The following is a 25,400-nucleotide window of genomic DNA, read 5'->3' as shown; positions in this document are numbered from 1 at the left end:
TGGACTTGAAACAACAAGAGCACGATATGACTATTCAACTAGAATATGCAAAAGAAAGGGAGTATGTACGCGAACAAAACATTGAAAAAAAACATCGGAAAACCATGACCATGGATACAAGCCATATGTCCCTTGAAACAAAATAATTTTGGAAGCTAGAACGAAGGGATGTTATGAGACGAAAACTTTTTCGTGACGATGGACCAAGCAACACGGATTGGTTAAATGATGAAAACCATTAAAATAGTTTGCTTGCCTTTCATGTCTTAGTTTACTTGCCTTTAATTTCATTGTATTTTTTGTTTTGTTTAATTCATGTATTTTATTTTATTAGTTGTATTGCTTTTCTTTTAGTGAATAAAGAAAATATTCAACACAAATCCTTTTTATTCAAAACATTCCATACATAAAAAACACACCACAACCAAAGCATAAAAAATAAAAAAAACAAACCACAACCAAAGCAAAAAAAATAAACAAACCATAACCAAAGCATAAAAAATAAACAAACCACAACCAAAGCATAAAAAATAAACAAACCACAACCAAAGCATAAAAAATAAACAACCCACAACCAAAGCATAAAAAATAAACAACTCACAACTAAAAATAATAAAGTATAAAAAAAACAAAGCATAACTAAAAATACAACATAAACATAATAAATTAAAAAAAAAACATGTTCACTTCACTTCATTCACCTTCATTGCCTTTCACCGCCAATAAATGCTCCATCAAGTCAACTTGACGGTGTTCATGAATATACGACGATTGTATCTCCGTGTAGCGATCAATCATACGGGGCATGAAACTACCGTCTCTAACCAACGGTTCATGCTACACTGGTTCTCCATTTGGCCCCACTGGTTTTTCATAAATTCGTGTTAGGGCCGTGTCCATGGGATTTGGTTCATACACTTCATCAGCATCGTAATCATATTCATCTTCCACAATCATGTTATGGAGGATGATACAAGTCATCATTATACTCCTAAGCACCTCCTCTTCAAATAGACGTGCCGCTCCCCTGATAATAGCCCACCGGGCTTGAAGGATACCAAAGCACCTCTCAACATCTTTTCTGTACCCCTCTTGATAGTGAGCAAAAAAATTTTGCTTATGGGATCGGGGATGTGGAATTGTTTTCACAAATGTTGTCCACCTCGGGTAGATGCCATCAGCTAGATAATACCCGTTCTGGTAAATGGTATTGTTAATTTCATATGTGATATTTGGGGCTTCACCTCTCAAAACATCATTGAACACCGGGGATTGACCTAGGACATTCAAATCGTTTTGAAATCCGGCAACTCCGAAGAAGACGTGCCAAACCCATGTATGAAAACCAGCAACTGCTTCCAGGATGATACTTTTCTGCCCTTTTCTATTTCCGTAATCCCCTTGCCAAGCAGTTGGACAATTTTTCCACTGCTAGTGCATGCAGTCAATGCTACCAATCATGCCAGGAAATCCTCGAGACTCAGCTTTTTGGAGAAGCCGTTGCAGGTCCCTAGGCGTAGGTCTGCGTAGGTAGTATCTGGTGTACAGAGTTTCCACTGCATCACAAAATCGCACCAAGCTCTCCAAAACAGTGGACTTCCCCATCCGGGCAATCTCATCCACCTGATCAGCAGATGACCCATACGCCAATATTCGTATCACACCTGTGAACTTTTGCTCTGGAAGAAGTCCCAAATTTCCAGCACAATTTCTCTTTTGAACAAAATATTCGTCATAATTTCAAATATCATGCATGATTTTATTGAACAAATGGGGTTGCATTCTATATCTCCCTCGAAAATGAACATCAGAGTACAGAGATTGTGGGATAAAATAATCTTCCATAAGATTCTTACACCGAGAATGTCTATGTCTGTCCACATTTGGGCCACGACCTTCTCGTGAACCACGGCGACTCTGGTTTTCTTTCTCCAGCAAAGCAACTGCTATGCCAAGTTGCTCATCTAGTTCTCTCTGCGCCCTTTTGCTTGCAGCTCGTCTACGCATTCTTTCTCTAGTTTCTCGCTCTTGCCTCTCCAAAACCTCTTGCATGTATGCCATTGAGAATGGAGAATGAAATCTAAAATATGAGAAATGGAAATGTAGAGAAGAACTGGTGTGGGAGGTATGAGCTAAACCTCTGGTTTTATAAAAAAATGTAGACAAATAGATATGACACGCGGCGGAATCTTAGGGGGTGAAAATCTTATCTGAAATTTGAAATTTGAAATTTATCTGATTTGAATTTCGAAATTTATCTGAAATTTGACATTTTGAATTTATCTAAAATTTGAATTTTGAAATGTATATGAAATTTGAAATTTATCTGAAATTTGAAACCGAAAATCTTATTTGATATGAATAGTATTGACACGTAGGAACCCAAAAATCTTATCCGAAAATATTATCCAAATTAATTGTTTAAGTAAACAAAGTTGTGAAAAAAAAAAAATGAATAGTATTTGCCATGGCAAGCCTAAACTACTGGAAACACACTTTACTGGAGGGGGCTAGGGCAGCCACTATTCACGTGAATAGTAGCTGCCCTAGGGCTCCCCTTGCCATGGCAAGGGGCTAACTGGTGAAAATGCTCTTAGGAGGACCTATTTACCATTTGATCAAATTAATTAATGGTCAGTTCAAATTGGTTAATTTGATTTAATAGTTAAAAGATGGAACCTTATATACGGGCCTTAAATAAGGCCTTCACTATAGAATTTGCAAGTGCATACTTTCTAAATTCGTTGAGCTCTGGTGCTTTTGAGTGTTCAGTAAATTCAATTCTATTGAGGAGTTGAAACCTTAAAACTTTGATTAGAAAATTATATGACAATCACAGAGCACTTCAAATTGCATGCGTGGTTTAGGTCATAATTTTCAGTATGGATTGAGAGTGCATTTTCATTTTAAGGGAGGCGTCCAAAGGGATGAGGTTGCTTTTAAGATAAAGACATCATACCATAGTATATAAATTTTGTTCTGCGAAATATGTCTTGACATGAACATGCTATGTTTCAAGTCATTCAATCTGGGGTGGGCATTCCTACTGCCAAAACCACACTGAATCATTGGTCTCAATGAACCACTCGGTAGTTCATTGTCCAGTGCTTATGATATCGATTCGTATGTCATGTTAGTAAATCTAAGACAAGACTCAGATATCGAATTGTAACCAGCCATATCGAAAATAAAAACCTCGCATTAGTTAGTAGTTCAAGTAATCTTGAACTTCTTCATTTATTGCTAATTGATTTCGGATTAGATACTTGACATTCTAACATCAAGCCGGCACAAAACAATAATTAAATTGAAGTTTAAGCATTCAACAACCATGCACCATGTAGCAAAGTAGTCGTAAAATAATAATGTTCACAAAAAAAAGGTGGAAAATAGTGCCTATCCCTATAGTGCTTAGCTTTAAAGGTACCAACTACAAAATGGGGTTCCAACTTTAAACATATTATACCAATTCTTTCTTAGGTTTGAATCTTCTATATCAATGACACAAGTCACAAAACAAGGAAACATAGAATGCTGGTCAACTTGGTGGGAGAAATCTTTTCAAAGATAAAACAAGCATACACATGCAAAATCTTTATGCATTTGCACCAAAAATAATTGATACCATCTTTAAGCATTCTGCATATATTCATGGTCTCCACTTACAAATTGTACAATATGAGGGAACAGTTGCTTTGACTCACATTTCATCCGCAATATGCAGAAAAAGCTTGTATATAACGGGGATAGCATTAATATGAGTGAATTCCTCAGACGCACGGGTTAATTTTTCTTCCGCCTGGTTTTGACAGAGCCAGCCATTGCTAGAGCTTAGAGGTAGCTAGGTTTGTAAGGTGGCTCAAAATGTACCAGAACACGGCTCACAAGAAGCTATTTAGAAATCATGATGTTTAGACTGGAAGAGCTGGAAACTCCCAGACAGTGAAAAAGAACATGATGTGCATCGCCTTTTGGGTAGAATGGGAAAAGCGAAGCCTTTGATTTCCTGTCCTCCTACCTATGAAATTAAATTAAGGCTTGGGAATTGTTCACCAACAATTATAATTCTAATGATGATGAAATCTGAAAAAGAATGCATGGCTGTAATTCCACTTTTTCTGTGTGAAAACAGATTAATTAGATTTGAACACAAAACTTACTCTTTTTACACTCACTCGTTGACAAGATTAATTAGATTTGAACACAATATTTCTCTCTTTCCCTTTTATCTTTCTAAAAAGTCAAAACACCCGCTGAAATATTCGACTCCTTTTGAATTTCCCTCTATGCACACACCATAGACTTGGAGAGTTGCAACCCAAGATTTCATCCTCAATGAGATCAGACGGAAGACAGATTTTCTCAGGAGCCAAACAGAACAAAAGGGAAAATTGAATGAAAATATTCTCGGCCAGTACTGGGAACTTCCTTTTTCTCCTTTTCTGCGTGGGAGGGTTGGTATTTGATGATGGGCCATAAACAGAAAAAAAAATTATTGGACACAAAACGAGAGAAGAAACGCAAGACCCAAAATGAATACTAGTAGTAGGAATTTCATGTCAGCAAAAATAGAACAAGATCTCCAAAATCTTACACTGCTCAATCTCTCTCCAAAAGCCCAAAATTAGTACTTAGTACATGAGGCTTCAAAAGGGGCAGCTACCAAAAATAACGAACAAAGTAAATTTCACTAACGAAAGAGACAGATGATAGGGGGGAAGTTACACTGAAAAATAGAGGTTAGAATTGCCATTCTCCTAAGAACTATATCTTAATCATATTATTTATACTAATTATTCTAATGATGGAGAGACTAAGCATAGACAGAGCCATATGAAAGAGCCATCAGTAGCACAGCCGCTTGTTCTTCTTCCCCTAGCTTCCTCCTCTGCCTCTCCACCGTCGATCTCTGCATCAAAACCTCTCTTCCCAGAGCCAATAGCCTCTGCTTCAAACCATCGCCTAGCTGCTTGTTTCTCTTGCCCTTTTTATCATTGGGGTTTTCTTTGTTCAAGCCCAGAATGGCCCTTCTCTTCTTCCTGCTTCTGATCCCGCACGCATTGCATAGCGACTGTGAAACATAAGAAGACACAAATCAGAAATCAGATCAAACCCGAATGAGAAATTTTGATTAATAAATTAGGGTTTTTGGGAGCTAAAATGACCTTAGGTCCTGCTGGGCCTCCCCTCCATAAAGGAGTTTTGGAGGTTCCGCAGTCGGCACAGGTCTTCTTATGGCCTTCTTCGGATGAACCCACATCTGGGGTTTTGATATTCATCTCCTCGGACTCCGATCCCTGCAACACAAGAACGAAAACCGATCCGATCAGCAGCTATTTGGATCAAAATAAGAAAAGAGATCGAATGAAAGCTCTGGATCAAATTACTCACTTTATCGCTTGGATCCAACATTTTCTATCTGCTATCTTGAAGATCTAAGACGAACCCAGATGAGAACGAATGAAACACCAAACTGGGTCTTCAACAACTAGACCAATCTGTTTCAGCTGAAGTAGGAGTCTGAGGTGACTCAGAAAACACTAGTTGTTCAAAAACAGAACGATCTGAGAAAAACAGATCGATCAGAGGGTTGTGCCAAAGATTGAAGGGAGGAGATTAGACACAAATCAGAGGACAAGATCAAAGAGAGCTATAGCTTTCCTAACCAGAACCCAATAAGACCCAGAGAAAAAAGAGAGAGAAAAAACAGGGCGGCTGTGGTTAACGAAAGCAATGGAGCTCTGTGGTGATTGGTATGATGAGCCTAGACACGAAACTAAACCGACATGCGGATAGAGAAAAAGAGAGAGTGTCTCTCTGAGTGTGTGTTCGAGAGAGTACTGCGCAGTGAAGCAAAAATGAAGAAGAATCGAACCGACACACAAGCACCAGCCGCAGCAGATCTAAAAATTGCCTCCTTATATAAAAGAGACGCGAAACCCTAGCCCGGGTGTTTTGAAATGACCAAAATGCCCCCGGTGGCTTTAAAAACACATCCTGCCATTTTGATCCAACGGAACCAACCCGCCAAAAGGTTGGTGAAATGAACAAAAAGGGCGCCATATCTGAGTGACAAAAATTCAAGTCATTGGTTTCTTCTTTAAATTTTCAGCACATATATAATAATAATAATTCATGGGAAAGCAATTGGGGTATGGGAGTAGAAAGAGAAAGACAGGAATGAATGAATGAATGAACGGATGATGTGGGTGCTTGTGCAAGCTTAACACTATGAGTCAGAGATTTGATGCTTTGCTTCTGCACCGTCCACCGTTTGATAGGTCAAACCCTGAAACCCCTTTTGGGCTTTTTGGGGCTCAACTCTACATGTTTTGCATTGGCGGCAAAAAACCAGTGTGGCAAAAATCCACATTGAAATTTCTATTTCTGTTTGTTTTTTTTCCACCTCAGATTCCAATTTATTTCGGGGGGATCCCATTACCGTAGCTTCCATTTATTCACTTGAGTTAAGTGAATTGAATATTCAATTCATAGTCTTTTGATGGAATGTACAAAGAAAAAAACCAAAAATTTAAATTTCAACTGGTTACCTCACTTAATTAGATTGGGTTAGCCGTTAGTTTTGTCCTTACTGTAATTGACTTGATCTTAGACAACTAAGATAGGATTTTAGACAAGTTATCTTTGCGATTAATTCTCTCCAAATCTTTTCAACTTTTCAGCTAGCTCAAGTCAATGAAAAATTTTACCCATATATGTCAAACTACTACTGGGATGGCTCTCTTTGTACTTTTTAAGTTGATCTAATAAACTATTATCGCTTTTTCTCAACCACAAAAAAAATAAAATAAAATAAAATATTCTAATGGGGTCTAGTCCAGTTAAAAAAGGGATTTACTTGCGTAGTGCATAATAATGATCTCAAATTTGAACTTCTATAACATCTTAATAGCATGTGTGAGAAAAATTCTCTCTCCCTTCCTAACCTTGGCATACGAAAAAAAGAGTCAAATTATTTAATTCTTTGGTAAGCAAATATATTTATAGGGGAAAAGTCTTATGTTCTCAATATGAACTCTAGATTTTAGGGAGGAAATTGAGTTACATCATTGGCTCTTAGTCTATCAAATTATAAAATTAACTATTACTTTTCTATAGGGCACTTATTCTCTACTTGATGAGGCAACTTTTTGCTTACATTGACGCCACATATGCAAAAGTTCTTATTTATTCTATATATAGCCTCCATTAATATACATGCGCAATTGAACAAAAGAATAAACTGATGTTGTAAAGCTAAGAATTCGTCACATTAAGAATTATTTTTGTCAGTTAAGAAAAAGAAGAATGATCAAATTATTACATACTTTAAATCACAAAACTTGAAAGAGGAATTTACAGAGCACCAATATACAAATCCAACATGGAAGATAATGAGAAGAAAAGAAAAGATGTGTTTTTGTTTTGTTTTGTTTTGTTTTGTTTTTGGGGTTGGATAGATAAATCTAGTAGAAACATACAGATCACAAGTACACAAAAGGCGGCTAGTGGCACTCAATTAACCAAGTAGCTCCCAAAAAAGCCACGATCTCAAGGATTAGCTTATCCATCATCCTCTTACTAATCCTAATCTCATCTCATAAACATACAAATATATAATCAAATCACCCAAAAGTTCCACGGCCACAACATTAAGCTACAAACAAAAGGCTACAAAAAATGCAAATAAGAGAGAGAGAGAGAGAGAGAGAGAGAGAGAGAGGGTTATAGGGTTTACAGGCCTTTTAAACCTAAGCCGCTTAGGTCTGCATGTCTCTGTAGATCGAAAGGAAACAAACAAGAGACAAAAACATACGAGATATGATAGTAAAGGAAAACGAGAGCTCATGGGGCGCCTTTGTTTGTGTTCCATCCAGGCTGAGGCCAGCCAATCAAACCATGGACCACACAGACACAGACACAGACCACAGATTCTTTTGTTTTCGATTTTCAACTTTTCAACTTTCACCCCTTTGTTACTGTTTGTATTTTAACCGTGCGTGCCCATAAAAAATAATAATACATAAATATTTAAGATATTGGATATATCAGAGAATTAGCATGGCTGCTGCTGCTGCTGCTGCCGCCTGCTAGCTCTATTTTCAGATTTCAATGATGTTCATATCATGGATTTTTCTTTTACCTTTGAGAGAAGCCTGTGGTTTCTCTCTCTCTCTCTCTCTGGGCGTGCACTGAAAAGGGGCACATCCCATTCACATGTGTACAAAAACATAATTAAAATAAGATAAAAAAGGTAGAAAAAAATCGCTGCAAATATCGTTTTGCTGGTCAAAAAAATGTCAAACATCGTTTTCCTGGTCTGTCTGAAATTGTTTTTTTGTGGAAATCGATGGTGCCCTTTGAGTTTTATGATCTTTCTGTCTTGATATCTACAATTTACAAACAAGTGTACATACTATTTTCATGTTTTTTTCCAGGACCAGACCAGGTTATCTGATTAACCTTCTTTCACTTTCCATTTTCATTTTGGTAATGTCACACAGTCAAAAGTCCAATATAAGATTTTAACCTCATTCTCAAGTAGGAACCCCCAGGCTACTCGAGAGACTTCTGGAGGGTCCAGTACAGTCCAAAGGACTAAAACAACGTTGGTTGAATGGCCCAATCTCATCACTAATCAAGTTATCAACTTTTTTCTGGATGTCATTCAGAGAGAGAGAGAGAGAGAGAGCGAGCTAGAGCCTGGGGACACTAAATGATGGTGATAATAATCAACTAGTTCCATAGTTTTCCATTTGAGTGATTATTTGCGTGGATACTGTTAGAACCCCGTTCGACCGTAACCCAAATATACAGAGAGAATATACTATTTTTATTACTCAAAACACAATACAATTCAACCCCATTTACAATACTAACTAAACTTCTAATATAGTCAATTAATTGCTAATACAAAAGACTAAAACACCCTTAGCATCCTATCAGATACTTCTCAAAAACATAAAAACTTAGGAATTAAACTGTTAGAGGGAGTCCTTAATAGTCATCCGATCAATTGTATTGAATGACTGAATTGAACCCTCATTATAAAAGCTCCGGCCAAATCCTCATTATAGAAGTTCCGGCCAAATCATGCATTCGTTCAATTGTTTGTTGATGAGCTTGGGCCCTATTCAAACCACAACCACATGTGCTCAACCTCATGTTGGTAAGCTCGAAAAGTGTGATCCATTGATGAAAATATGTTGCAACTAATTTGAAAAAAATAATTAAATTATAGTCAAGCAAGAGGAACTCTCCCAAGAAGAATGCCCTAAAAAACACACTTTGGAAAGGTGAGAAGTGAGAGCTAAAAAATAGGGGTTTGTGCTAAAATAGCTCCTTTCCACGACTTTTATTTTATTAATAATCCATATTCATCCACAACTTTTATTCTAAACTTAATATCACAAAACATCTTTAAGGTTTAGGAAATTATCATATTGCATCCTTAATTTTTTATTTTTTTTTGTCATTTGTGGCCCTCAAGATTAGTACGTGTGATCACAAATGATCCATGATGTTAGGTTTCGTCAAAAACTCCGTTAGTTTGCTGACGTGGCATATATATATCACAAAACATCCTTGAGGTTCACGCACCTATCACAAATGGTCCCTGCAATTTTTATTTTTATTTTTTCATTTAGAATTCATAAAAATTTGGTTTTATTATTATTTAAATTATTTAAAAATATATTTTGTATTTTAAATACACTTGGCACTACATTTTTGAAGATTTGGGCTCCACATATATGCCACATCAAAGTTTCTTTTTAAAATAATTTAAAATTCATAAAATTAAAAAAATTAAAAAACCATTTATAGAAGGATTTTAACCTTGAGGACCATTTATGAACCCTAAACTCTTGATTTATTTCATTTTTAAATTTTATGAATCTAAAATTATTTTTAAAACACTCCATTAGTTTGGTCATGTGGCATATATGTGGAGCCCACATCTCTAATAATATAGTGTCATGTGTATTTAAAATACAATATATATTTTTAAATAATTTAAAATATAATATATATTTTTAAATAATTTAAAATACAATATATATTTTTAAATAATTTAAAATTCATAAAATTTAAAAAAGAAAACCAAAATTTTATTAATTTTAAATGAAAAAATAAAATAAAAATTCACAAGGACCATTTGTGATAGGTGTGTGAATCTCAGGATGTTTTGAGATATATATATATATGTCATATTAGCAAACTAACGGAGTTTTTAATGGAACCTAACAGTAGGGACGAATACAATTTGATAGTTTTGTAAACTTTAGGGACGTTTTGTGACATTAAGCCTTTATTATACATTAACCCCTGCCTTATAGAGCGTCTCATTATTGTCCCTATGGTTCCTCTTTGTTGTTCTTATAGTGTCTCATTAATACAAGAGGGCTACTTATAATAGAAGTTGTGAAAAAGAGCTATTTTAGCTAATTTCACTAAAAAATAATTAACTTTATTGTCTATCTGATTTGATAATTAATTGTGTTTCTAAGGGATGGCCACAATATAATTGCCACTAATGAATCATCCTTGTTGAATTAAACTGAAATTTAATGAATCATCCATGAGCCATTTCTGCTTTTGTTTACAATAAATCCAAGATTTCAACTTCAGCTTAAACTTTTAACAGCACTCCACGGATGAAAGAAATTCGTACTAAAAAAAATATAATACAATAATCACAAGGTAATTACCAAAACACTAATCTTTTCCTTGCAATACACCAGAAAATGAACGTTCATAAAATCTATATTCACTCCACAAGGCAAAACAAATCCCGACTCTTTAGAAAAATACCCGTACAAACTATGACTCCAAATTATAGAAAGAAAAAAAAAATCGAACTCCATGCTGCATTCAAGAAACCCTCACCAGCACATTCATTTAAGGGCCTTCGATGCAACAAAGAGCCTCTAGGACACTTCCATAGTATTTCATGGTACGAGGCAGTGATAATGATCCCTGCCGACCAAACTTCATGTGCCACAATTGAACCCACCCATCTCTTCTTATTTGGTCATATTAGAATACATTGACCCACCTTGGCACCTCTGATCACAATGGACACCAGACCAGACTGAAACCAGACACACGGGATGCCCCGACCCACTTCAACTTGACCCCAACTTGACCCCGACTTGACCCAACAAAATCACCAGGAACTTCTGCTGCATTCAAGTAAATGCTCCTGCAATTTCAGAAAACCAAAAACAGTAACTAATAGGGAAACAAAATACTTCCTAAGTTTGCTGCGTATCGGGTTACCATTAATCTTCATGTGCCCAACCACATGAACCTCACCTTCAGCTAAAGTTGAATCCACCAGATGGAACTTGAAGTTCGTTCCCTCCAAAGTGGAAGCCTGGCTGGGAACCATCTCCTGATGGTAATGTCTCATCATCTTCCTCCACCCAATATGTCTCAAGAATTTTAACTGCCTTCTCATAGATCTCAGTGTTGTCATGACTCTGTAGATTTTCAATCTTTTCTAGGCCCTCAGCATCATCAATCAACTGGGCATACAAGTTAACTTCTCCAGTGTTACCAGCATTCTTTTCAGCTTCCCCAACTTTCAGAATGTTCTCCAAACCTTCTAAACAGACGGTGACAATTCTTGGATCAGGGCATACAAGAAGATCGCACAATGGTTTTATACAGCCTTCGCCAACAAGGTACCTGACACCCATAAAGAAAAGGTGAACTTGATAAGATATCCACAATAAGTAGAGAACTAAGACAGCCAGAATAAAATATTAAAAAATCACAAACTTGATTTGCTCAGGAGTGCCGCCAGAAGTAGCATTTGAGATTGCCCATGCAGCTTCTTTCTTTATGTCAAACTCAGCATTTTGGAGCAAATTGACCAGAGGGCCAATCAAACTAGCGTCAATTACAGACTGCATTATTTTCAAATTAGTAAGTGAACATTGGATCTTCTACAGGACATGCAAATAAAAACACCAACCTCTGCATATATGCATCATGTTAAAAGGTGCTAGTCATTTACTTAAAGTTAGTGAATAAAATGAGAACTCATATTTAGTTAAATACTAATAACGGGATTTCCCCCCAACATTTGTAGTGCAAGTTTTCATGCAAGAAAAACAATCTGTCTCAATGTTAGATGCGACAATGTCATTATATGAACTTAGGACGGTTGATACTTTGAACCCACCAAACATGAAACCCTGAACAAATGAGAAACCCCCAATATTCCAAGGAGAGATCCATTGCAACATGCACAAAACCTTGATAAACAAGAATACTCTGACAGCATTCCATAAATAGCGTAAAAAAAAACCCATGCCCTAATTAATACAATCGCCTAATTCACCATGATTACCTGTATCTGTTCCCTGTTTCCAGCTGTAATATTTGAGATTGTCCAGCATGCTTCTTTCTTGATGCTCTTTTTATGATTATGAGTCAATAGACTCAGAAGGCATGGGAGTGCACCATTGTTGATAATACACTGAAAAAAAGGATTACTCATCATGATCATACCAAAAATCAGTCACAAACTGAAAGCAAATATGAGATCACATGATGCTCATGCCACAAAGGGATTTCTTTCTAATTATATTTGTTGAAGCCTAAAACAAGTAAACAAAAACGCAACAAATCAAGATGCGGATATACCTGAGTCTGAAGATCATCTCCTGTCACAATATTACCAACAGTACGAAGTGCAGGAATGAGAACCGAAGGAGATGGATGTCTGAAGCAACAAAAAGAAGTTTTAAACATCAATATCATTGGTGAATAAAACAGAAGCAATTAGACAGATAAATAAAATGCAACACTCACAAAAGGAGCTGCACAAGTCGGGTGCAGACGCCTGCCTCAATCACGGCTTGAATTTTGTCATTTGTACCATCGGAGAGATACGACAGTGCCCAGCAGGCATCTGTCAAGACTTCTTCATCATTGGAATGAACTAAACACTCAAGCGCTGGAAGTGCTGGCCTCACCTAATAATGAGACTCCAAAGTTAATAACATACCAGAGCAATAATCAAAGAACTTTGCTTAAAATATGAACAGTGGTCAGTACAAGAAGCAAACCTGGTCAAATGGAGGCTGTGGCTTGCCCCTGCAAAAGTTAGACAGTGTCCATGTTGCATTTCTCAGCATCGAAAGCTTTGCATGCTCATTCAACTGAGCCAGCAATGGCATCAAAGCTCCGTTGCCGAGGACAAGATCACGGCATCTAGGGGAATCACCAGCAACATTTCCCAATGCCCACACAGCCTACGATTCAAAATGTATTTTCATAAAGTGTTTAGTGCACTCTATGTGGTAATTCTGTCAAAACAATACAATCTATACATTAACAAACAAACAGGGTAAAAAGGTATTAACATATACCTGCTCCCTAACATCATCACTTGGAGAAGCAAGAAGCTTTACGAATATTGGGACTGCCCCATGTTCGATCACCACCTTGGTGTTCTCTGAGGTTCCTGACGCTATGTTTGTAAGAGCCCAAGCAGCCTCAAACTAGACAAAATTAAACAAATCAACAAAACAATTTAAAAAAAACATAAGCAAGCACAACACCAATGCAACACAGAAACGAATTCGAACCTGAAGTTGTGGGAAATCCTCCCTCATGAGGAACTCAACAAAGCGAGGAACCACCCCAGATTGAATGACTTCCTCAATTGGAGGGCTTCGTTCTACAAATTTAAAGTTTTGATTATAATTAGCAACACCCTTCTACAACAGAAACTGAAAATTAAAAAGAGACGCGAAAGAAGCACTCAAAGACAGCCTAATCATGTTAAGTACCAATAGAAAGCAGCTTTCGAAACTGTGTAGTGGCCTCCAGTTGCAAATTATTGTTGTCAGACCAAACCCCAGAAACCATCGAAGGCAGACTCTCCAACTGCAATCAAATCCAAACGCACATAAATGTGAATAAGTAAAAACAATACCCTAACCCTATTGTTCAAAACCCTAAATGTCAAAAATCGGATCCACTCAAAGCCACAAACAAAGAGATCGGCGATTAAATAAATAAAAAATCATAGCCAGATGAAGATCGTTACCTTCTTCTCGACATTTGAGGGCTGAAGAGCGGGTGCGAATTGCTGGGATTGGAGGCCTTCGCGACGCTTCTTCAGCAAACTCTCTTCGCGCTTGCTTTTTCGGATCTCCACCATGTTGTCCTCTCTCCTACGACGACCTTCCTCTGCGTCCACCGCCACTTTGTACCGGTTCCGGCGGACCTCGGTTCTGGCGCTCGGCCTCAGCGACATGTCGTATGCTTTGACTGCGTCTCACTGGGAACAACCCAAAAATCTGATCGTGCTCTGATTGGGACCAACCGGTCGTAGACGGAGAAGGAGAGCAGTTAAAAACCCTAAGAAATGGACTTTTCTGAGTATTCCACAGAGAGAGAGAGAGAGAGAGAGAGAGAGAGAGAGAGAGGAACTGAGAGGGAGGGTTCGTATATGCACACAATTGAGGGTTTTGATTTTGATTTTCTTTTTCTTTTCTGGGATTTTTTTTTCGCTGAAGTTTTTTGGGATTTATTTATTTTTTAGTCGAAATTGGAATTATAGTAACCGTGGGTTACTGTTTATTATTAGGCGCTTTTTTTTTAGCAAGAAAGACTTTTTTTTGTCCAAAAAATAGAAAGGTTCTTTTTACTTGTAATTATCTTTTGGCCTTTTATCTAAAAAAGAAAAGAAAATTATCATTTTTTAAAATATAAAAAAGGACAACATATTTCACTGGGTCGAGTGAAATATCTATAATTGAGACTGTGGGTTAGATTCGATATGAAAATTATTTAAAATTTGAATTATAAATGTTAAAGATAAGGAAATATAGTAATTTCACGCATTATCATCAATCATCAATCAATATATATAAAGTAAAAGGTAGATAATGATAAAACATTCAAAATATCAGAAAATGCCATTGGTTAATGCAAACATTAAGAATTGAAATTATTAATTAAATGAAGATAATATGGTAAATTCATATTTTTCATATTTAAAAAAATTAAAATTAAAAGAAAAATTAGATAATGGATCCTATTTTTATGGAATATAACTACCCATTATTTTTTTTAATTCTAAAATAAATACAAATTTTTTTTAAAAAAAACGCGTGTAGAGAGGCTAGTAGTTGTAATTGAGAGTGTGAGTTAGATTGGATATGAAAATTATTTAAAATTTGAATTATAAATGTTAAAGATAAGGAAATATAGTAATTTCATGCATTATTATTATTTTTGTAGTAGATTTGAAATTTGTAACATCAAACGGTACCATTTGTAGGGGCATTATTATTGTGGATCATGTGACCTCATGCTTGGCCGGAGAGTCATCAAATTTATCCAAATGAACAAAATTTGATCCGATCACAATCAAACATGATTAAATATGAATTGGGTTTAAATCAGTCTCATTGACAACACTGGCCATTAATTTATGTAATATAATCAGGAACCATACGATACAAAGGCAGTCCCGTGTTTTTTTTTTGGGACAGAGTAGGAGGATTGAACTTGAGTGTAACTGGCGTAACCTATATTTGATTGAGTTGAGAAATCTTAGATGAAAGTAGATTGATTATTAAGCTGCTAAAAAAGGGAAGGCTTTTAAATGACAAATGACTGGCAAAACTATATTATGATTTATATGTTCACATTTGTGTATATAATTTACATGCAAAATATGGAACTTGTGCATTGAGCTTAGCTAGAAGCACAAACAATCTTTTTGCTCTATAAATTCAAATGTTTGCTAAGAGCGGCTGGAGGCTGGTGATCAATGTTGTGTGTTTCTCTGAAAATGGGGTTTTCTCTAGGAATGGTTGAGATCTGAGGTGAGGTTGGTGGAGATGCATAGAGTATGGAGGCCTCAACGATTTCTCGCCGGACGGTTTCTTGGTGCAGGGAGATTCTTTGTGCTCGCAATGCAGTCAAGTATAACCCAGCAGCAAGCAACACAGTGGTCAAGGCAAACACTCCAGCTGCAGAGAACACACCTTCTCTGAGAACGAGGCAGCTGGGTCTTGGTCTTGACCATTTTCTCAAGTGCCCTGACTCCACACTTAGCCCAATCAACAACAAGATCTCCCCAACAGCAAAGGAAACCCTAATCAACACAACCCAAATGAGTGTTTGTGAGTTTGAATTAATGTCTTGATGCAATTCAATTGATCTTTGACATGATCCAAAATCAATAGAGTAAATTGTAGTTACGGTCCCTGGACTATTATCCGATTCTCACTTGGAGTTCTATAGAATTCAAAAACTCCGGGACTAAAGTGAGAGCCGGGTAATGGTAATAGTTGAGAGAATATGGCTACAATTTGCTTGAAATCAAAATACGGAGGACTGACTAAAATTGATTGGCATACCAAGTTGCAACAAAGAAGAAGGCAGCTTGCCATTTCAAACTCTTGGCAGGACCAGAATGATCAGGCTCCCAAATAACCAAGACTGATGGAGGGGAGTTGCTAATTGCAATCAACATGTATGCATGTTCCACCACCATGATGATTGCCAGCCCCAAAAATGCACTGGCTGCACATAACAGCGGCGATTTCCCACTGCCGCTATATACACATTGGGATTTTCCTCCCTCATCCCCTTCATCACTGCTGATCTGCCATGTGACCTATGAAATCATCAAACCACAAAACTTAGATTAATTTCCTTTTGTTTTGGTAATATTAATGTTTCGTAAAGAAATTGTTGTGACAAAAACATGTTTCCTAGTACCTTAGAACGAGTGACTTCAGCAATTAGGCATAGAATGAAGCAGAACAGGCCACAGAGAATGGTCAAGACCGTGAGAAAAGCACCTGTTTTGCTACCAAAGCCTGTGTCGGGACGACTTGGTGCAAGGTCTGCGTGTGTGACTGCCATTCTCTTTGCCATTTTGGAGTAGAAAACGGCTAGGATTATTCATGCAGGTCAAGAAGAAGAGAAATAGGGGCTTGAAAAAAGAGAGGGAGGAGGGGATTGCTGAATTGCTTGGAGCAAAGGTTGCTTAAAAGGCTCAAGATTCTTATAAGACTTCGCTAGGAGGGCATTCTGCTCATTTGTTCGTACTTCAACTAGTGATGTGGCAAAGCATTTTCAATTGTTCCACAATTAATCTTACGGCATTCATATCTAACATCTAACAGTGCATAATCAGCCACATCATTCAGTAACCAAAAGCTTGAAAAGCACAGAATGATCAAGAGTTGCCAAGTCAGTCTCAGTACGCGCTAGATATATGTTGCATGCATTAACTGCATATCTTCTTTTTCAGAAAAGAAAACGAAAATGAGCTTTTGTTTGGATCATCTTGTTCTTAGCCATATAATAATTTTGTTTCATTTCTTAAGACACCAAAGAAACCTTTACAGTGCATGGTTTTTTACCAAAGGGAACAATATATGTAAAGCTGCTTTTGGATCTTCCCCATAGATTAAACACCGGCTAGCTAATCCTATAATTATGTCCTTCATTGCTTCCAGATGGACCAAACATGATTAGATGGACGGTCACTAATTATTCCTCATAAGCTTTGAAATTCTTTGGCTTTTAGCATTCAAATGTTGAACAAAGAAAGGCATCAAAGGTCAGTGGGGTATGTTGAGCTCTTCTACCTCAAATTTTTTTTACTTATAACGAGGATAGCACTATTTTGCTATTTCGGGCCAATAACACAATGATACGTAGAAAAGTTATCCTATGTGTGTCATTGCATTATTGGCTGGGATAGCAAAAAGTGTTATTTCCGTTGCATGAGAGTTTCTCTCCTTCCACCTGCATTCATGTGGGCAGAGATTCGAAATCCCGAGGCACCCAATAAATATTTGTGCAAACCCCCTCCCCCAATAGCTTATACTAAAATATAAAAAGAAAAAAAAATAAAAAGAAAAAGAAAAAAAGAAAAAAAGCATCAAAGCTCATTTGTGGGGTGGGTCCTAAAAAAGGGCCAAAAGTGCTACCAGTAAAGAACAAATCACTAGAGATGAATTATAGACCAGGGAAGAATATTGGATATTGGTGTGCATTATATTTGATGATCTGGTTTTATCATATATAATACTACTGGTGGTGAAGAATAAAAAATCACACATGCCTTTTCTTTTCTGTTATTGGCCAAGTTGGCCTTAGTTTAAAAAATGAAGCATTTTTTTCTTTTTTACACCCCCACAAAACAAAGGAAGCTCTCTTTAATTGCTCTCTTTATGATGCTGCAAGCTTTTCCATGCTCTTCACTCTTATGCTACATTAGTAGGCAATAACAAGGACAGGGGACTACCTTGGTGCATCTTTGATTTCTTTTCTTAACATGGAAGACAGAAGAAAAAAATATTTAAAATAGAAACATATTCCATGTGTAATAATTTGATGAGGACATTTGTCATGCCCTAACTTGAGAATTTTTAGCTATTTCCGGGTTATACATTCATTTCTTTCTTTTGCTTGAATCTAGGTCAGAACTTTGCTTTATGAGGGAACTTTGTCTTTTTCATTTCAGTATAACTGAATGTGGAAGGCACAAAAGTGCACGTCGGAATACATTGAAATATTGACAAAACAAAAACGTTGAAAAAACAATGTACTGCTATTCCTTGCTACATCTACTACTATTTCCAAACCTTTGCAAGTACACTTCAAAATCTCACCTCCCACTATTGGACACTCAGACAGCAAGGCCCTGAACAATGCCGTCGCTTTCTACTAATTTCAACTATATCTCTTGGCCTTCTTTCTTTAAGCTTTCCTAAAGTAACAGATTCATGAGAATTTCCTACTGTAAAGCGAATAATTCCATCAGCCTCTTCCACATCTTGTAGAATCAGTGATTCAGATGGACAATTATACACAATGTCGATCGCATTATGTGTTGTCCTAGGAAGGTCTTTAATGCGTGATAATGCCATTCCAATTTGCTCGCAAGCAGCATCAAGGCGATCCTCTGTTTCAACTGACTCCGTAACAAGTGTTGAAGCCAAGGACTCCAATAAGTGAATCTTCTCAGAATTGTCTTTCATAATAGTAGCAGTCTCAAAGGTGTTAGTGGAAGATGAACTGACACCGCACCAACGGGTGGGTAGATACTGGTCTGGAATATGAAAGCAATTATTAGTTGACAGGACACGAAGAACATGCCTACAAAGGATGCCGGAGAACTCGAACTGATAGCAGCTACAGCTAATGTGGCCTTGACAAGGAATCCAAACCACTTTGCACCCTCCATCTTCCTCAGTATGGTGTCTGACCTGGAAACAACCTTCATCTACCAGAAGAGATGCATACTGTGGAGCCAATACAAGTTCCTCTTGAAGTTTTCCGAAGGCATAAGGGGTAAGAACAGAAGCAGCATGTGATTCAATTGGCGAACCCGTTTTAAGGCACACTCTCTGCATTTTCCTTTGCATCTTTTGCTTTGCCCCAACCCGATCATTATAATCAACAATATCAGCTACCTGCAAAAGGAAGTTTAAAAGGGTAGGCATGTTTATTTAACATAAGAACCAAAGGCTGAACAAGAAACAAAGACAAGGTTAAGTAGTTTAGAAGCGAACCAGAGGCCAAAAAAGGAAAATAACATAAAAGAAGAAGGTTACGCACTTGCTCTACAAAACGATCTAGTTGGGACTGTGCACTCAAAAAACGTTGGATAAAAGCATTAATTGATTCTGCCTGACTTGTACTCATCATTTCTGCAAAAAAGTAATGCCTCAAATACGCTAAAGCCCAAAAATTCCGCAGCGCATATAAGCTGATTACATGCTTATTTGTATGCAGTCCAAATTCGTTCACCATTTCCCTCCATCTTTCTTCAAAGTCTTCCACGAAGTCCAGATTAAACAGCCGGTGAAACTCAGCTTTCCAATCATCATATCGAGATCCAAGAAGTACAGAAAACCAATCTGAGAACTTTGCGACGATGTGCCATATACAAAAGGCATGCTTTGATTGGGGCACGTCAACAGCAATAGCCTCTTTCAGCCACATGTTATGGTCAGTTAACATTGTCTGTGGAGCCTTTCCTTTCATGAACCCCAAAAATGTCTGTTTAAACATCATAGGTATTAGGAACAAATAAAGACTATAAAAAAACCAAACTCAGTAAGAAGAGAATAAAAATAACCACCAACTTTAAAGATACGAGAAAAAAAATTCTGCTTAGTAAACCTTGAACTAAGACCAAACCCTCGGTCAAGGCCACAGAATAGAAAGCTCTGTTATAAAATTAAACCTCATCATGGTCCCCATATCACCAAATTAATGGGAATAAAAACTTTAGAGTAAATCCTGAAAGAATCTCTCTGTTTTCTAATTTTTTTTTTTTAAACATTTTTATTATTTGTTTTATAAACCTCTACGTATTATTTGGCTCCCTGATCTAAAGTAAAATTTAGATTGAGAAGCAGATGCCAAGCATAAGTTTTTATGTCGTGCCTCAATGCTAAATTAAGATGCAAACCTAAGATTATCGAGGCTCAAATGTGCCCAAAAAATATGGTGCTAAGTTCCATCAGGAATATGCCAATAAGCTGCTTACCTTCAATGCCCAGGAAAAAGACTGAATATTCTCATCCCGCAGAAGCACACAGCCAAAGAAACAAGTCATTCCATGATTATCCACTCCAAGCCAAATTCCTAACAGCATATCATAGGCATCCAAACGATGGGTTGTGTCAAAAACCGTTGTGTCTCCAAATGCCTCGTACAACTGAACAGATGAAGCATAAGACCATGCAATATGCTCCAGCCTGTTATGACCATCTATTTTAAATTCATACTTGAAATTAGGGTTTTCATCTTTCATCTTTTTGCACATTGCTATAAGATCAATTGCATCATTATCTCTATCAACATTTCTAAAAGACTGTAGTAGGTTTCTCACGTCTATCTCTGTAAATGGTAAGCACCCTAGTTTAACACCTTTCTCCAGTTCCATCAATCTTAACATTTGCCGCACTGACATCCCAGCTTTTGCAAACATGCAAATCCGACTCTTGTCATCAGTAGATATGGAACAGTAAGCAGGAAGGAGACGGACTTCATTGGATTTCAATAGTTCGTGGTTATGGATGTTGCTAAAGCCTGTAACACGCCATTCAGGGACATCAAAGTCTGCCCGCTTAACAATCCGCATGTATGCTTGACAACCACAGCGTGATGATTTGCGATTTCTCTGCATCTTTCCATCTTCAGATGGCTTCATCTGTGGATATCCACCACGATGACAAGTGAAATCTCTTCTTGTCACTCCCCGACCAACACCATCCTTGCCTCGAGTACGATGACGCCTAATTGAAAAGCCACATTGTTTCGCAAAACTGCAGTAGAATTCGTATGCAGCTTCTTGAGAAACAAATCTTTGTCCAACAAAGGGAACAAGATTCACAGAAGTCTGTCGTGACAAGATCGTGTCTTCAGCTGTTTCCTCTATAGTGCCAATATCATCTTGGGATAAATCCTCCATCCCTAGACTTGTTCCTTCTGACATCCTTTAGCAATAGATGAATAAAACTACAGTTATAAACCTACACAAAAAACTTCAATTTCTTAACAGAAGGGAAAGGTGTAATCTAAGAATATTGCGAGAAAAAACCAAAGACATGCTAACTAAAATTCTTCTACTCTCAAGGATGTAGGTGATATAATAAGCAGATTGCAATGCTGGTGGACACAAACAGATATTAAAAAGCATTGTGAAAAGAGGATGATACTTCGATGGCTTCCTTAAACCACCTTAATCATGACCACACACACGTCACTGGTCTGCTATAACTCCTCCTACTTTTCTTTCTTCATTTATTTGTTGTTTGGCCAAGTTGTTCAATAATATCAGTCTTAGAGGTGATTAGGCAGCCAAGAAAAATGCAGCAGTGGAGAGCTCAATATGGCAGTATAGATTTCAAATAACATACCAGAAGCAAAGGGGTAAAACTTAAATATGATAGCATAAACATATACAACCTTAAACCCTAAACCAAATTAAGGTGCCAATCCAATAATGTAACACCTAATAGCCAAAGTAGCATGACCTTGATAGATTAAAACATTCATTTAGAATAAAGTTGGTCAACAAAACAAATAAAACTTACTTGGAGCTATGATCTCCAACGCATTTGGATTTCTTCAACAACTCTCTCAAGAATCTCATATGGGTTTCTTCAAAATAAATTCATCACACAAATAAAACCTGCTCATCTTCAACCTCCTCAACATCCAAATCATATCTCCAACCCACCTGAATCAAACAGAACAAAGAAAAATCATACCTTACCCATTAAAAATCAAGCCACCAACAGAGAAACAAAATCGCATGGATGAACATGAGACGCATTCCTACATGAAATTATAACTTATTTTAATTCAAAAATCAATACTCATAAATTTATATACCCGAAATGTGTATCTAACGGTCAATAACTAACTGAAAATTAAAGAGCGTCAGTGAAAAGAAAGAAAGTGGCGGGGAGGCAAGCGAGGGGAGAATAGAGCGCATCCAAGGGAGAACGATAACCATTTAGGCAGAGATGAGCTATCGTGCGCTGTGTGGATGCACGAGGTTATCGAGCGCACACGTTCGTTCTGAGCCGTTGGATTGAGACCGGCTAGAACGGGCTTGACTTGGGCCCGTCATTTGCGCGGGTTTGGTTTGCTTTCGTGCGCAGGAGGCGCACGGAATCAACGGGTGGCACGAGAAGAGCGTGTTGAAGTGTGAGCGCTACTGGTCGCGGCGTACGTTAGAGCAAACCCTAGAAGTCGATAATCTCCTGGTTGTAAAAAATGGGCCTGATTGAAGGCCTGGCAGTTTAAAGAGAAACAACCCTAGAAGATTGTCCAAGTAACAAACAAGTGGGTCGGGTTCTCGTGGGGATCTAGTTTACCTTCAGGGTTTTCAATACATCCAAATCTATGCTGGAGAACTTTTTTTGTTGTTAATTTTTTAAGGAAAAACTACATAAAATTCCCTAAACTATAGGGTTATTTTCAAGTTCATATTTAATTTTAGAGATATTTATGAGTACATACTCAAACTCCCGGAAATTCTACAAATTGCCTCCCTCCGTTACCTAAACCGTTAGTGAGTAGGTTAAATACTAACGTGTCAAAAGTGGGACCCATTTTTTGATGATGTGGACTTCCACGTCATCAAAGTAGTCCCACGTGAGGATGAGTGTTGAAGAATACACAATCTCACAAAGGAAACTTAAGAAAATAGAAAGTCTCATATAATAAATGGTTATACTCCTAATAACATCGAGACCTTTAGTATAAAACCTCACACCTACTAAATAGGTGGTTAATATGGGGACAATATCGATATTGCTAGTAGTGGACCAAGGGTCCGTTTATCTGAAATCTTATCATGGAGAGCGGGTTGATTGACTGGCCCTGAATTAGGCATTTACCCTTACCCAATATGTAGTGTTTACATGTTGGGCTTGAATGTTTACTCATACCCCTTACCCAATACGTGGTGTTCACATGTTGAGCTTGAATGATTTACTCTGATATAGACTTGGTTCAATGTGTGGCCCACTATATGGTGGTCCCACGTGAGGAGGCGTGTTGAAGAATATAAAGTCACACATAGAAAACTTGACTAAATAAATTACAACTTATAATAAGTGGTTCAACTCCTAATAATATCGAGGTCTTTTGTTATAAAACATCACACCTACTATACTTTGTAGATGGTTAAGTTGGGAACAATATCGGTGTTGCTAGTAGTGGGCCATTGACCCGTCTCTCTGAATTTAACAAGTCTAAATTATATAGAGATGGGGGGTTTTTAAACACACACACACTATCACAATGCTTTGGGGGTTTGAATATGAGACCACTAGTCAGCAAGTCAAGGCATTTTTCCATTAGACTAGATTCCATTGATAAGAGAACTTTTTTACACACAAATGATTTTATTTTTATATAACTAACTATATTTGTATGCAAACTTTAGGTGACCAACCATCTATTGACTTTTTTTTTTTTTTTGGAGAGATGCCACTAAGTAGCAACCTAAAGAATATATAGTTCTGCATGGGACTTGTGGCTCAAGTGGTTAGTGCATTTATCCCTGCACACGAGGCCCTAGATAATATTCCCCCTCCCCCAATATCGTTTTTATAAAAAAGAATATACAATAGAAAAAGATGCATATGTAAAATACTAAAACATAACATACTTTATTAATTAGGGATAGGCTTATTTGTTGAAATGTCCCCTCCCCCCTCCCTCCCCTCCCCTCCCCTCCCCTTAGTTTTCAAATAGTCTTAGTTTGTCTCCTGAAGTTTCAAATGACTCGATTTAGCCCCTGAACTTCCATTACATGACCAAAGTTGCCCAATTTCATTAGTTTCATATAAAACCATTAAATCAGCTGACATGACATGGGTATTTTAGTAAATTTAACTATTAAAAAATTAAGAATTCAAATTAAATATAAAAATTGCTTGAAATTATTTAAAATGGGTAAAAAAAAATTAAGATAAAAATATCTCCCTTTATTTTTTCTCCCTCAATCGTCAGCTCCGACCACATTTTCCCTCATCTCAACTAGCCCCACTGCCCAAACCAACCCCAGTAACCACCTTCCTCCTCCCCATTTCTCTGTCAAAACAAAGGTACCAAAAAAAACCCAGTAACCCTTTCTCCTTCTCTCTCCCTTTCCCCCTCGCTCTTTTTGGCAGCCAAATACCCAATTCGCCCTCCACCCTCTCCTCCTCTCTTCAATGTCGTCAAATCCTAACCAACAATTCACCCTCTATCTCTCTCCTTCCAATTCTCTCTCTTTCTTTGGTAGCCATTGAAGGATATTTGGACTGCCACATATGCGAAATCTGAAGGCAATTTAGTGATTTTGTTTGTGGGTTTGAGCCTTTTTGACAATTGGGGGGAGGGGGTTCACGGGAGATAGATAAGGGAGAAGGTGGGGTGGGTTTTGGTTGGGTGTGGGTTGGTTAGGCGATGGGGCTGGTTGAGATGAGGGAGAAGGTGGTGGGGGTTGACAATTAAGGAGAAAAAAAAAAACAAATGGGGACATTTTTATCTTTATTTTTTATTTGAAAATTTTATTTTAAATAACTTTACCAAAATACCCATGCCACTTCAGCTGATTTAACAGCTTTTATCTGAAAACTAACGGAATGGGGCAACTTTGATCACAGAATGTAAGTTCAGGGGAAAGATTGAGTCATTTGAAACGTCAGGACAATTTGAGACTATTTGAAAACCATAGGGGACATTTCAACAAATAAGCCTTAGGGATAAAATAGTACATACACAATTTATTTTAATTAGAAAAAAACAAAAAAAGAACCTATACTGCAATTGTTCATGAAAATAGGAGAAGTTAGTTATCCATAAAAGGAGACAACTACTCTCAAAACTTACCT

The 25,400-nt window shown here is 37.3% G+C and overlaps 4 protein-coding genes across 6 annotated transcripts; all 4 read right to left on the bottom strand.

The window, feature by feature from the left end:
* Positions 4,524-5,909, bottom strand: LOC18788980 (GATA transcription factor 15). The gene is made up of 3 exons (XM_007223732.2): positions 5,392-5,909; positions 5,166-5,297; positions 4,524-5,071 (listed from the first exon to the last, which is right to left on the bottom strand). Exons 1-3 carry the CDS (start codon positions 5,410-5,412, stop codon positions 4,814-4,816), a joined length of 411 nt encoding a protein of 136 aa, XP_007223794.1. The 5' UTR covers positions 5,413-5,909; the 3' UTR covers positions 4,524-4,813.
* Positions 10,643-14,681, bottom strand: LOC18790137 (importin subunit alpha-2). The gene is made up of 11 exons (XM_007222427.2): positions 14,066-14,681; positions 13,806-13,902; positions 13,602-13,693; positions 13,383-13,514; positions 13,080-13,265; positions 12,823-12,986; positions 12,655-12,733; positions 12,359-12,487; positions 11,785-11,912; positions 11,317-11,691; positions 10,643-11,203 (listed from the first exon to the last, which is right to left on the bottom strand). Exons 1-10 carry the CDS (start codon positions 14,273-14,275, stop codon positions 11,319-11,321), a joined length of 1,590 nt encoding a protein of 529 aa, XP_007222489.1. The 5' UTR covers positions 14,276-14,681; the 3' UTR covers positions 10,643-11,203; positions 11,317-11,318.
* LOC18791609 lies at positions 15,647-16,985 on the bottom strand. Its single transcript, XM_007223657.2, has 3 exons — positions 16,756-16,985; positions 16,392-16,651; positions 15,647-16,126 (listed from the first exon to the last, which is right to left on the bottom strand). Exons 1-3 carry the CDS (start codon positions 16,912-16,914, stop codon positions 15,754-15,756), a joined length of 792 nt encoding a protein of 263 aa, XP_007223719.1. The 5' UTR covers positions 16,915-16,985; the 3' UTR covers positions 15,647-15,753.
* Positions 18,487-22,768, bottom strand: LOC18790443 (protein FAR1-RELATED SEQUENCE 11). 3 transcript variants are annotated; one of them, XM_020554895.1, is made up of 5 exons: positions 22,402-22,768; positions 22,101-22,246; positions 20,549-21,500; positions 19,612-20,055; positions 18,487-19,466 (listed from the first exon to the last, which is right to left on the bottom strand). In XM_020554895.1, exons 2-5 carry the CDS (start codon positions 22,157-22,159, stop codon positions 18,669-18,671), a joined length of 2,253 nt encoding a protein of 750 aa, XP_020410484.1. In that variant the 5' UTR covers positions 22,160-22,246; positions 22,402-22,768; the 3' UTR covers positions 18,487-18,668. The 3 variants fall into 3 exon arrangements, with proteins under 3 accessions (XP_020410484.1, XP_020410486.1, XP_020410485.1); XM_020554897.1 differs by having other exon boundaries at positions 20,549-21,536; positions 22,523-22,768; XM_020554896.1 differs by having other exon boundaries at positions 22,523-22,768.

The sequence above is a fragment of the Prunus persica genome, chromosome G1, assembly GCF_000346465.2.
Source record: "Prunus persica cultivar Lovell chromosome G1, Prunus_persica_NCBIv2, whole genome shotgun sequence".
NCBI lineage: Eukaryota > Viridiplantae > Streptophyta > Magnoliopsida > Rosales > Rosaceae > Prunus > Prunus persica.
Note: the sequence above shows the minus strand (reverse complement) of the source record. Positions and strands in the feature narration are given on the sequence as shown.

Bases quoted from the DNA above. Each gene is read 5' to 3' on its own strand.
- LOC18788980 (XM_007223732.2), bottom strand. From the start codon at position 5,412: ATGTTGGATCCAAGCGATAAA. The intron at 5,298-5,391 runs GTGAGTAATTTG...CTTGTGTTGCAG, and splicing joins TGTTGGATCCAAGCGATAAA to GGATCGGAGTCCGAGGAGAT. The intron at 5,072-5,165 runs GTCATTTTAGCT...TATGTTTCACAG, and splicing joins GAGGCCCAGCAGGACCTAAG to TCGCTATGCAATGCGTGCGG.
- LOC18790137 (XM_007222427.2), bottom strand. From the start codon at position 14,275: ATGTCGCTGAGGCCGAGCGCCAGAACCGAGGTCCGCCGGAACCGGTAC. The intron at 13,694-13,805 runs GTACTTAACATG...TTAAATTTGTAG, and splicing joins TCGAAAGCTGCTTTCTATTG to AACGAAGCCCTCCAATTGAG. The intron at 11,913-12,358 runs GTAATCATGGTG...AAAATAATGCAG, and splicing joins GAAACAGGGAACAGATACAG to TCTGTAATTGACGCTAGTTT.
- LOC18791609 (XM_007223657.2), bottom strand. From the start codon at position 16,914: ATGGCAAAGAGAATGGCAGTCACACACGCAGACCTTGCACCAAGTCGT. The intron at 16,652-16,755 runs GTACTAGGAAAC...ATGATTTCATAG, and splicing joins CTGAAGTCACTCGTTCTAAG to GTCACATGGCAGATCAGCAG. The intron at 16,127-16,391 runs GTATGCCAATCA...TGTGTTGATTAG, and splicing joins TTCTTCTTTGTTGCAACTTG to GGTTTCCTTTGCTGTTGGGG.
- LOC18790443 (XM_020554895.1), bottom strand. From the start codon at position 22,159: ATGAGATTCTTGAGAGAGTTGTTGAAGAAATCCAAATGCGTTGGAGAT. The intron at 21,501-22,100 runs GTAAGTTTTATT...CTATTGCTAAAG, and splicing joins GTTGGAGATCATAGCTCCAA to GATGTCAGAAGGAACAAGTC. The intron at 20,056-20,548 runs GTAAGCAGCTTA...ATGTTTAAACAG, and splicing joins CTTTTTCCTGGGCATTGAAG to ACATTTTTGGGGTTCATGAA.